Source organism: Microtus oregoni, unplaced genomic scaffold (genome assembly GCF_018167655.1).
Source record: "Microtus oregoni isolate MIOR12 unplaced genomic scaffold, Mior012 000025F_ref0000491, whole genome shotgun sequence".
NCBI classification, from domain to species: Eukaryota; Metazoa; Chordata; class Mammalia; order Rodentia; family Cricetidae; genus Microtus; species Microtus oregoni.
The window spans coordinates 24,375,319-24,387,629 of NW_024543084.1; the positions used below are offsets into that span (position 1 = coordinate 24,375,319).

Genomic DNA, 12,311 nt, shown 5'->3' on the forward strand with positions numbered 1-12,311 from the left:
TGAACCACTGACCCATCTCTCTAACCCCTGCTCTCTATTTTTGGAGGCGGGTCTCTGACTTAGGACTCACTCATCAAGCTAGACCAGGTGACCAGTGAGCCCTTAGGGGGCTTCATCTTCCACACCCAGCTCCCAACCCTGAGCTTACAGACATGAGCCACTCCTATTGGCTATTGTGTGCTGGGGATCCCAACTCGGGCTCTCATGCTCTTGGGGAAGGCAGTTCACTGAGCCCTCTCTCACAGCTTCCTTCTGTTGAGCAGGGACTCAGTTGAGGTTGACTTGAACTCCTGATCCTCCCACCTCTCCCTAGGAGTGCAGAACTCAATGTTCCTGAGGTAGACCTCGTGGGAGAGGGTTCCTGTACTTGCTCCTGAGTTGTCAGGTGACAGGCTAGGGCCTGGGCCCTTCCTGGTTCCTCATGGCAATCTCTATGCCATCAGGTAAATGCAGAACCCATCTGTAAGGGCTGAGTTGTCAGGTGACAGGCTAGGGCCTGGGCCCTTCCCGGTTCCTCCTGGCAATCTCTATGCCATCAGGTAAATGCAGAACCCATCTGTAAGGGAAAGGAGCCTGCTCAGCCCTGGGATCAGGGCTTCTGGGCAGACACTTCAACAGGCACCAAGGCTCAGTGCTAAGGCTGCTGGACCCCTAATGGAGCCCACAGGGCCAGGTTGTCAGTGGATGCCTTGCGGTGGCACCTGTGGTGGCTAAACCCCAAGGCAGATGAAGATACCAGCCTGAAGACCAAATATCTTATCTTCTCCCCAGCAGGTGAGGTGAGGCCAGCTCAGGGTCCTTTCTGCTGTCTGCAACTGGAACGTGTGTCCTCCGGAGTCTAGCAGGAGGCACAAAGCCCAACAGACCCTGCCCCCACTGACAGCCCTAACTGGCCCTCCTCCTTCCTGTCCAGCTGGACCCCACCTGGTCAGGCGCTTCTCACTGTCTCTGCTAAGTGACAGACCCGCGTCATTCAACAGGTAAGCAGGGGCCAGCATAGGCTTGGCTGAGGGTCCTGCCAGTGACCAATCGTGTTGTGCACAGTGGCAGCCCTGAGAAGCCTCAGTTTGAATCTCAACATCCATCATGATAGCTTCCTGATGGGCCTGTACCTGGTTCCTGCATGCTGACTGAGACTACCTGCGGATTCTTGTAGTATCAGGACTCTTGTAGTCTGAGGACTGAGGGACAGGCCAGAGTGAGGTGGGATGCTGGGACTCCTTCCTCCAAGTCCTGGTCCCACACTCCTATCAGAGTGGCTGTAGTGAGTAGGTATCAGGCAAAGAGAAGATAGACAGACTTTATTGGCAGACAAGGAAGTGAGGATAACATGTGGTACACAGTTGGGGTCACCAGGGGCATCATCAGGCACTGGGTGCATACTGCAGAGCAAGGCGATCAAAATCGTTCTCCTGCAGCGGGAGATGAGAGGCCGTGCATGAGACAACACAGCCTGCTGCCATCAGGGCATCCCCATCCCTAGGAGCAAGCGCGCTGCTCACCTTGGCGTGGTACTCCTTGATGAAGGGATGGGTCCTGTGTGCGTCCTTCAGCTGCGACAGGTATCGGTTTGTCACCTGAGGAGGATGGAGTGGGATGAGTTAGCCAGATAGAGGGATCCAAAAGTCACTCTGCCCTGCCGAGAAGGGACCCCAACCCAGAGCCAGGCAGCTCATCGTACAGCTGCTGGGCTAGCCTCAGGTGTGGAATGACTCCCCAGGATGGGGTGGGACACACCGGGGGAAGGGCTGATGAAGCATTGTGAGCTAACCTGCCCTACACTCTAGAGCAGTGGTTCTCAGCCCTCCTAATGCTGCAATTCAGCTGTTATGAACCATAATGGAAGTATCTGAGGCCGCTGTGAAAGGGTTGTTCGGTCACCAAGGGGTCGCAACCCACAGGTTCTAGGATCTAGACCTAGACAGCTGCAGCCCAGCCCTGACCGTCCAGCACTGAGCACAGCTGTGTAGCCTCAGCTGGGATGGCAAATAGATGCAGACGGCTCAGAGCTCAGCAGGCCCTAAGCAGAAAGCTGCCCCCCACTGGACAGTGCCTCCCTGGTCTCTACCTGTCCTGCGGCTGTCCCCATACTACAGCTTACCTCGGGGGGCTTGCCTAGGTGCTGGGACAGAACAATGAGGTTGATGAGGGTCTCGGGATGGCCACTGTCCTGTAAACAGATGGGGGACAGACAGCTAGAAAACCCAAGCCCTGAACCCATAGACCAACATCTGTCTGGGGCCAGAAAGCCAAAAGCCCAAGCCACTGTAGGGAAGGTGGGATGGGGCCAAGCTGTCCCAGAGTTCTTCCCCATGCCCTCCAGCTCAGCTTAGCCTGAGTCTGCCCTCCCAGTTTTGGGGGCACCAAGTTCACCTGCGCTGGTTAATTGTGATGCCCCCTCCCGTTCTCCACCTGGGCAGGGGTGGGAGGCCAGCTCAGGGGAAGGCATAGGGGTATGCAGACGAGAGCCAACCAGCTGCCAAGTTCCACAACAGTGCATCTGTACCTAAAAATCCCCAAAGCCAGCCAGGCGTGGTGGCATACACCTTTAATCCCAGCACTTGGGAGGCAGAGGCAGGCGGGTCTCTGTGAGTTCGAGGCCAGCCTGGTGGTCTACAGAGCTAGTTCCAGGACAGGCTCCAAACTACAGAGAAACCCTGTCTCGAAAAACCAAAAGAGAGAGCAGGCTTCCCCTATGGGGTTCAACTCCACACACGATCTTCTTGGTTGTGGTTTCTGAGCCTGTGGAACAGAGTCTCAAACTGGCCATTCTCCTGTTGTAGTGCTGTGGTGACAGACCTTACATACTTAGTCGTTCCTTATCACATTTCAGAGCCTGAGGTGAGGGCTGTGCCCCTGAGCAACACCCATGCACTACTGAGGACAGCTCAGGGATCCACAGCTCAAAGCCCCCGGCCCTAAAGTCTACTGGTGAGGTCTCTTTTGTTTTGTTTTGTTTTCCAAGACAGGATTTCTCTGTGTAGCCCTGGCTGTCCTGGAACTCACTCCATAGACCAGGCTGTTCTCAAACTCAGAGATCTGTCTGCCTCTGCCTCCAAGTGCTGGGATTAAAGGCGTGCACCATCATCACCCGGCAATGCCTCCTTAATTTCAAGTAAAGCCTGTCCCCCAAGCACCTGGACACTAAGGAACAAGGATTGCCAGGGTTTGAAAAGCTCCCAAGTGAGCTTGGTGACGCATCACCCTGGAGACCCCACAGCAGGCATCAGAGGGGTCAGTGGGGCCACCAAGGCTTCAGTCTTGTGACCAGTATGACTGAGGTTTTCACTTATTGGGGTACAGTAGATGACAGGTGGCTTGGACGCCCCACCCACCTTGTCCAGAGCCTCTTGCAGCACACCCTCGGCAGTCTCCCAGCGGCCCTGTGCTGAGTGACAGACTGCCTGGCCATTGAGCAGCAGCAGCGTGGGTGAGCACTTGTCAGCCAGCTCCTGGAAGATGTAGTAGGCTTCTTGCAGCTTCTCACCACCCTGTGGGAACACTTGTGTCACTGCGGTCATCCGCTTTCCTCTGCAAGCTCCACGACACAGCTCAAGGTGAGTAGCTGTGGGGACCCTCCCTGCAGAGAACACTGTACAGAGGGTATGAGACATGCATGGGGCATCTTCAGATGCCATACTGCCCGGCTCTAACCACTGCTGGATGCTGTGGAAAAGGTTTCCAGGGATCGGTGTCTGCCCTGTGACTATCTGCCCAGAGTTGTCCCATTGTTCATTACGTAGTTCAACACTAGCAGAAAGGTGGGGGAGTGAGGCTATGAAAATAAAACTGAGGGCTGGTGAGATGGCTCAGCGGTTAAGAGCATTGCCTGCTCTTCCAAAGGTCCTGAGTTCAATTCCCAGCAACCACATGGTGGCTCACAACCATCTGTAATGAGGTCTGGTGCCCTCTTCTGGCTAACTGTATACATAACTAATAAATAAATTTAAAAAAAAAAAAAAAAAAAAAAAAGAAAATAAAACTGAGCCAGCTGTGCAGACAGAGCCTCAGGAGGCTGAAATTAGGTGACTTGAACCCAAGGGTTCAAGGGTAACCTAGGACACAGGGACACTGGGTCTCAAAACAGCGAGGGATGTCAGTGCTGGTCTGTCACCCCAGCTACCCCGAGGCCTGTCACAGGAGGACACACTTCAAGCCTTGGGCTGCAGAGAAACTCAGCAGGTAAAGGCTGCTGGCAGACATAAAGACCAGCTCTATCTCCCCGTGCACACGCCCCCCCCCCCCATGCGTGTGAACAAAGCTCTGCACCACGAGCACCCTTGTGAAATGTTAATTTTTGGTTTTTTCTCTTCTTCTTTTTTTCTTCTTCAAGACAGAGTTTCTCTGTGTAGTCCTAACTGTCCTGAACTCTCTGTAGACCAGGCTGGCCTTCAAAATTAATGTTGAAGCCAGGCGGTGGTGGCGCACGCCTTTAATCCCAGCACTTGGGAGGCAGAGGCAGGCGGATCTCTGTGAGTTCGAGACCACCCTGGTCTACAAGAGCTAGTTCCAGGACACGCTCCAAAACCACAGAGAAACCTGTCTCGAAAAACCAAAAAAAAAAAAAAAAAAAAAATTAATGTTGAAAATGGTCAGAGAGCTGAAGATAGGTGAGCAACCACCAGCACTTTCTACTTTTTTTGTTTGGTTTTTCAAGCCAGGGTTTCTCTGTGTAGCCCTGGCTGTTCTGGAACTCGCTCAAATCAGGTTCACCTCAAACTCAAGAAATCTGCCTGCCGAGTGCTCAGACAAATCCATCTTTTAAAGGGGCAGGGAGATGACCATGCATGGGGAGGGCACACTACTTTAATCCCAGCACTTGGGAGGGAGGCAGAGGCAGGTGGATCTCTGTGAGATCAAGGCCAGTATGGTCTACAAAGTGAGTTCCAGGACAGCCAGAGCTAAACATTAAAACCCAGTCTCAAAAAACCCAAAACAAACCAAAAAACAACAATAACAAAAAACAAAAACAAACAAACAAACAAAAAACCCACAGCAGAACACAAAATCCCTCAAAGCTAGATTTAAATAAATGAAACACGGCTTGGGCATAGCACAGTGGTACAACACCCTGCCAAGCATGAGTAAGGCCGTGAATTTCATGCCAGTCCCAGAAAAAAAAAAAAAAAACCCAAGCTGAAAATAAATAAGTAACTTCCAGAAAGCCGTGCGACGACAAAAGAGCTCAAGAAAGGAGGGCAAGTCCAGGAACTGGAACGTTGCAGTTGCCAGGAGGCAAGGCAGTGTGGGCCGAGGATGCCCAGCCTGGAGCACTTCCTCCAGGCTCTGCCACTCGGCTGCGGGTGCGGCATGAAGAGAGACAGACACCTGTGGGGCTTACCACAGCCAGGTTGACCCAGGCAGTGGCTAGCTGGGTGAGGGTGGCATCCTCATCTTGGTCCTGCATCCTCTTCAGCTCCTTCCTAGGGCACAGGAGACAGACAAGGTGCGGCGTGTCCTGAGGACAGACCCTGCACACTCTCCTGCCAGTCGTGTCTACCTGACATGGACTAGACATGGCCGGCCCACCTGCTGCCCCACAAGGTGAGGAACCCAGAGAGATGGTCTGTGTTGAGAGCTCAGCTGTGTGGCACTAGAGCAAGTTCCAGGCTTCCCACACGCTCTGGAGCTGCTACTCCACCTCAGCATCAACCCACCTATGCGGAGCCCCCCACCCCCACCCCAGTAGGACAGTCTCCACTCACAGCCCAGCTTCGCAGAGGGAAATGGGCGGAGCACCCGTATCCCTATCCCCAGCCTTGTCCCTTCCCAGGGAGTCACTTGTGTGGAGCAGAAATAAGGAGAAGCCTCAGGGAAACTGAGGCTGTGGCTCACCGGGCTAGGTCCAGCCTGTCCAGCTTGAGGAGGATCTGAACTGTCATGGCCGTGCTAAGGACAAAGCAGAGACAGAGTGGTCAGCAGGTGCCTGAGCTTGCCAAGACAAACACCCCCACTTTGCCAGTTAGCTCACAGGGGCCTGGGGTCTCCCTGGGGCTCTGCAGGGCCAGACTTTTGGGGAGAAAGCCTGCTGACTGCACTTCCAGGGAAAGCAGACAGGTCCAGACATGCCCCTGCCTCTGTGCAGGGCGACTGCACTCAGCATTGCTAATAGCCCTAGAGCACCATCACCTGCTCCTCACCAGCCTCCCTCTCGGCTCCTGGGGAGACAGGAGCAGATCTCAGGCCCAGTGGCAGCCATCTGCACCTGTGTTCTATTTACTTTCCTTCCCACTCCAAGATGGAAGCTAGTTCTCTTTCAGACTCCAATTTGAGATTAGCTGGGCATGACCAGATTCTCCTTCCTCTACCCAAAAGTGCTGGCACGACAGGCTCCCACACAGTGGGCAAACCAACTCCCACAAGTGTCCACTGGTCTACAGCACACATGCCCTGTGGTACAGGAAACCTGTGCCCAAATAAAATACATAAAGACAAAAAGCCTCAACCCGTCTCCCTTAGCTTTCCAGGAGCTGGCATTTTAGATATGTGCCTGTTTGTACCTTTTTCTTGCTTTGTTTACATTTTTAATAATTTTAAATTTATTCTTGGACAATTCATGCATGTATATAACATATTTTGATTACATTCCCGTCTTACCCTCCCTCTGGGATCCTTCAGCTCAGCCCCCTCTTTTCTCTATATCTTATTTTTATGTGTGCACGTGAGTACCCAAGCACACGTGTGGACATCAGAGAACAAACTGTTGGAGCTGCGGCTGGACTGGGCCCCTGTGGGACCGTGTCTCAGAAAAGCCGGAGGGGAGCAGGCTGCAGGCCACTCACCACTCGAGGCTGTCGCCCTGGTGCAGGGCGCGCAGGGCTGCATCTGGATTCTGATCGTGGAAGTAGACAGAGGCAGCCATGAGCAAGAAGGTGGTATTGGTCACGTCCACACTCCTGCTCATCTCACGGTCCAGCTCCACCACAATGGCATCCCTGCAAGACGCTGGTTCTCAGGGAGGCTAAGGCAGGAGTTGGCCTCAGCCCTGGGACTGTGAGGGATCCCTTTCTTCAGGAGTGCAGGGGAGGTGTCAGCCCAGGGTGCATGCCAACAAACAGCAGAGTGGCCTGGTCCATCTCTACTGCCCATCTGATGCCTTGAGTCCCGCATTCTTATGCAAACGGCAAACAAGCTGAGGTGGGAGGGGCACTCCAGGCCTGCTGAGGTGGGAGGGGCACTCCAGGCCTGCTGGGGGTTGCTTGTAACAGCTGAGAAACTGGATCAGAAGTTATCCACCTCTGAGGGGTGGGAATTTCAAAGACCTCTGTGCCAGGGTCTTGTGTTGAGCACGGGCAAGCCTGGGTATGGGTGAAGCAGGCAGGACAGACTCTACCTGGGGTGTGCCAGCCCAGCTGCAATGAAGGGACAGTGTTCTTGGTTCCCCTCCTAGGCTGGGTCTGAGACTCTGGGAGAGGGCCTGGTGACCTATTCCCAGAGCCCCCACACCCTTTTCTGTGCTAGGAGTGGAAGCCAAGGCCATGTGCAGGCTAAGCACACTGGACATACAGCCAGGCCCCCAGGCCTGCAAAGTGCTGGGCAGCAGAACTATCCCCACCTCCACCGACAGGTGAGGGAAATGGAGGAAGAGGGGACACCTCACCCTCCCTCTGCAGGTGTAGCAGATCCTGGCCTTGGCTATCTGGTGCCAGACACCTGCCCCTACAAGGCCTCACCTCCGGTTCTCAGTGGCAAGGTAGTCAGCAAACATGCGCACAGCCTGGAGCTCTGGGGCCGAGGAGGGCTTGATCTCGTCCAGGACCACGCCATACTTCCTCTACGGTCACGGGTACACATCAGTCCTTCTGCCCACCGCCAGCATTACCAACACACTGCCCACGCCAGCAGTGTCACGATGAACAGGTGTCCCTCACCTGTCACACCATGCCCCACTGCTGTAGCTGAGAACACAATGTCAGCAGGGCATCCCCTTCCCTCCTGACACCCATGGCTACTGCTGGAGCCACTCTGTCCCTTGCTGAAGTCTTTCTCAGCCTTCCAAGTGCTAGAGATGTATGTGTTGGAGAGTCACACGCGGCTTTTCCCAGACACACATAGAGGAGTGTGGAACAGGATGAGGCTGGCAGCACAGATCATGTGCTGAAGCAGGGGGAATTTCAAGTGCCACTCCTGAACACCTACACCCTGCCCAATTGGTATTTTTGAGCAGGGCCTTGACGTGTAGCCAAGGCTACCCTAAAACCTGAACTTCTGCCTCTGAAGTGCTGGGGTGATAGGCCTGTGCCACCTGACACAGCTTGGGGTTGCTTTTTGAATGTGAAAATATACCTCACTGGTAGGCAATGAAGCCAGGCATAGTGGCAGGGGGAGGTGGTGGGAATAGGAGCAAGATAATCCTGAGCTACACAGTGAGTTCAAGGCCAGCCTGGGCTATACGAGATGGCCACCAAGCCTGATGACCTAAGTTCAATTCTCAGGACCTACACAATGAAGGAGAGGATGGGGTGCACCAAGTTGTCCCCGCCCACTCGCACACACCCTTTCCCTGCAGACTGCATTGTGCCCCTGCCCAGGCCGGGCCCACGCTCACCTGTGCGATGTATGCTCTGTACAGAAAGATATCCCTCTCCACTTCTCTCTCGGGACTGGACAGCTGTGGGGACATGGGCAGAGTGAGACGGAGAGGCTGCAGGACAGCTTCAGGGAGTACCAAGTCTAACTAGTTCTAAGCCTCAGCTGGAATCCAGGAGACCCAGAACCCCACGGGCACCTCCACTCCATAGAGGGCACACAGTATGAAAACCTGCTATCTCAACCGTATGACCGAGAGGCTGCACCGCTATGGCCACGCCAGCCGCTGAGTGCCCCACCCCATCTGGGTGCCTACAAACCCAGCTCACAGCTCAGCTGGACTTTGACTTTATCATCTCAGGAGCTTTTCTGGGTCCAGGTAAACCGGGCTGGCTTCAAACTCACGTTGTATCTAAGAACAACCTTAAACCGCTGGATCTTCCTGCTTCTGCAGCCTGCGTGCTGGGATGGCTACATAAGTGACTTTTGAAGGGCACCATCAATAATGGTGAGCCTGAGGTCCCCGACTCATCCTTGGGGAGACAGCAATGCTGGCTCCTGGTGTCTTTTTTTTTTTTTTTTTTTTTTGGTTTTTCGAGGCAGGGTTTCTCTGTAGCTTTGGTGCCTGTCCTGGAACTAGCTCTTGTAGACCTGGCTGGCCTCGAACTCCCAGAGATCTGCCTGCCTCTGCCTCCTGAGTGCTGGGATTAAAGGCGAGCGCCACCACCGCCCAGCATTCTGGTGTCTTTGAGGTAGGGAACCCGAGGCCACAATCCAGCCTCTGCCGTCCATGCAACTTCACTACCTGCAGGGCCAAGTCCCCCAGTCCCTACAGCAGGAAGTGTGCGGACAGGATGGACCTCAAGACCTGGCCTGTGATCCCAGCATCCAGGAGGGTGAGGCAGACCGGTTTCCATTCGCTCAAGGTCAGCCTGGACTCTAAACATAGGAGCCTTTGCTGGGAAGAGAGTTCTGGCCTTCCCAGAATCCCTCAAAGCCTGCAAAGCAGGTGACTATGAAGGAGAGAGAAGGCTTTGGGAGGAGTGAGGCAACTGAGGGCTACTGGCTTATCTAAAGCTGAAGGCCTGGATGTTCTGCAGCAAGGGAGTGGTTGAATGAGCCCCAGAGGTGTGGGCTGAGGAGCCATAAGATGGCAGAAATGTCAAGCGTGTGTAGGTCTTGGATTCTATCCCCAGCATTTTAAGACATGAAGGAAGAGAGAGAGAGGCGAGAGACTAGACCCATTCAAGTTTTTGGCACACAGACTAGGCCATTCCTGTGGGGAGCAGGTACATGCATTTATTTTAGACAGAACCCAGGTTGGCTTCTATTGATCATCCTGCCTCAGCCTCTGGAGTAGCTGGGACCACACAACCCGAGGAGTCCTGATCACCACAGTGCTCATCTGTGTAGCAGCTAGCGGCTCTCACGGAGCCTGAAGCTGATGCAGGGAAAGGCCTCCCTGCTAGGAAGGAGCAGATGTGTGATGGGCCACCTGCGGTCTAAAGGTTCTAGAAGGGCTGCTGCTGATGTCCTGGGAACTCAGCTGAAGGATACGGCTGAACTACAAGACACCCTGAGATTCCCCAGGTGGGAAGCTGTTGAGGGCCGGCAGCAGGTGCGGAAAGGGAAGAGGAGAGAGAGGTAACAGGGCCATAGTGAGTCCTGGGCAGGGACACCCACAGAGGAAGAAAGACAGGCACAGGAGAGCTGGGTGTCCTCCAAAATACCCAAAGAAATAAGGAAAGAAAGGAAGAACGATGCTGTATTGAAAGGGTCATACAGATGGCTTGCTGGGCCACTGACCTGACACACTAAACATTTAGAGGCCTGAATTCAGAGTTCAGAAGTCCAGAATCAGGAACTAACCACACACATCCTTAGATCAGAGACAAAGCAGAAAGTAACAGGAGAGGGAACAAAGCTGTTCTAAGGATGAGAGGAACCTACATCTGCTGTTCTGAGACGACGAAAAGCCAGGGACTGGAGAGAACCTTCTAGAAGCTTAAAAAGTCATCAGCCAATGCAAAACCACTGGAAGTCCTTAGGAAGTGGAGAACCTGAACACGGCAGAGCCTACCAACTCTGGTAAGAATCATGCTGCAAGCTCTCTGCTGGAGCCCCGCCCCAGCCCCTTACAGCTCCGACCTGGAATGCCCGCTGTTTTCACACTCAGAAGAGCTACGCCTAAGAATACCACTTTCTGTAACTCATGCTCCTGTCATTTTCTGACTGCCTGCTCTGCCTCTGTCACCAAGGCTAATGTACCTAGAAAGCTTGGCGCTCTATCAACTCCGTCTTCCACTGAGCCCAGGAGTGACTGGGTGACCTCATCAGCAGCCTAGCTGATGATGGACACAGTTCTCCTCTTTCAGAGCTGGGTGTGGCCACACGGGCCATCATCCCTGCATCTGGGAGGCTGAAGCAAAACTGTAATTGTTTTACGAATAAGATCCGGACTGGGACTCAGCTGGTAGAGCACTTGCCTCAGGGCTGCAGTTTCCATCCTCAGTACTGCATGGCTGGGCATAACTGCGATCCTAGCACTCTGGAACATCAGGGTCACGGGGAGTCTGAGGACAGCCATGGGCTAAAGGAGACCCTGTCTTCCTTTTATAACTATACTTTTCTTTGGGGGGACAATTCAAAATAGGTTTCTCAATGTACCCCTGCTGTCCACTCACTACATAGACCAGGCTGGCCTCAAACTCAGAAATCAGCCTGCTTCTTCGTCCCAAATGTTGGGATTAAAGGTGTGTATTGCCACACCTCGCCTATTATTGCTTAAGATAGGGTTGCCTAGAACTCCCCATATAGAGCAGGCTGGTCCTGCCTCTGCCTCCCAAGTAGTGGGATAGAAGATGAGCCTGGTTTAGACATTAAAATCCAGGCGGTGGGCCGGGAGAGATGGCTCAGTGGTTAAGAGCATTGCCTGCTCTTCCAAAGGTCCTGAGTTCAATTCCCGGCAACCACATGGTGGCTCACAACCATCTGTAATGAGGTCTGGTGCCCTCTTCTGGCCTGCAGACATACACACAGACAGAATATTGTATACATAAATAAATATTTTTTAAAAAAATAAATAAATAATAAAATCCAGGCGGTGGTGGTGCACACCTTTAATCCCAGCATTCGGGAAGCAGAAGCAGGCGGATCTCTGTGAGTTCGAGGCTAGCACGTCCACAGAGTTCGAGGACAGCCAGACCTAAACAAAAAGAAATCCTGTCTCGGAAAAAAAGAAAACAAAAAACAAAGAGGAGGGAGGGGAAGACAAAAGGAAACAGTAAGAGGTGAAAAGTGAGGCAGTGGCACAACCTGTCACCCTGACTTCAGATCAGCCTGGGCAATTAACAAACAGAATTTGGGGAACTGGGAGCATGGGCTGAGCCTATCACCCCAGCACCGGAGAGGTGGAGACTGAAAGGGCAGGACTTCAAGGTCAACCTCCGCTACACAACACTGCCAGTTCAAAAGAAGCCTTTGCTGTCAGAAAAACCGCGTCCGCCCAGAGTCGCAGAGCGCGCCGGAAGCAACCCCGTCCGCCGCCCACCTTCACTCGCTGCGCCTCGTTGATGCACTGCTGGTAGCTGCCGATATAGAAAGCGTTCTTCACGTCGAACAGCTCGTCTACATCTCCGGAGCCGCCAGAGGCCGCGCCGGGAGCAGGAGGAGCCATGTCGCCACCCCTGTACACAGTCCTCTTCCTGGGACACGTAGACCGGAAGCAAGGTCCCGCCGCCGGGAACTGTGGGAAACGTAGTTCTACCGAGCCAATCAGTAGC

The 12,311-nt window shown here is 53.7% G+C and overlaps 1 protein-coding gene across 1 annotated transcript; it reads right to left on the reverse strand.

The window, feature by feature from the left end:
* Positions 1-1,286: 1,286 nt before the first annotated feature.
* On the reverse strand, positions 1,287-12,247 carry Cope (COPI coat complex subunit epsilon). Its single transcript, XM_041674355.1, has 10 exons — positions 12,080-12,247; positions 8,549-8,611; positions 7,674-7,774; positions 6,783-6,935; positions 5,836-5,889; positions 5,342-5,423; positions 3,336-3,491; positions 2,102-2,170; positions 1,503-1,577; positions 1,287-1,412 (listed from the first exon to the last, which is right to left on the reverse strand). The coding sequence occupies exons 1-10, from the start codon at positions 12,203-12,205 to the stop codon at positions 1,365-1,367; spliced, it is 927 nt and encodes a 308-aa protein (XP_041530289.1). The 5' UTR covers positions 12,206-12,247; the 3' UTR covers positions 1,287-1,364.
* Positions 12,248-12,311: the final 64 nt, after the last annotated feature.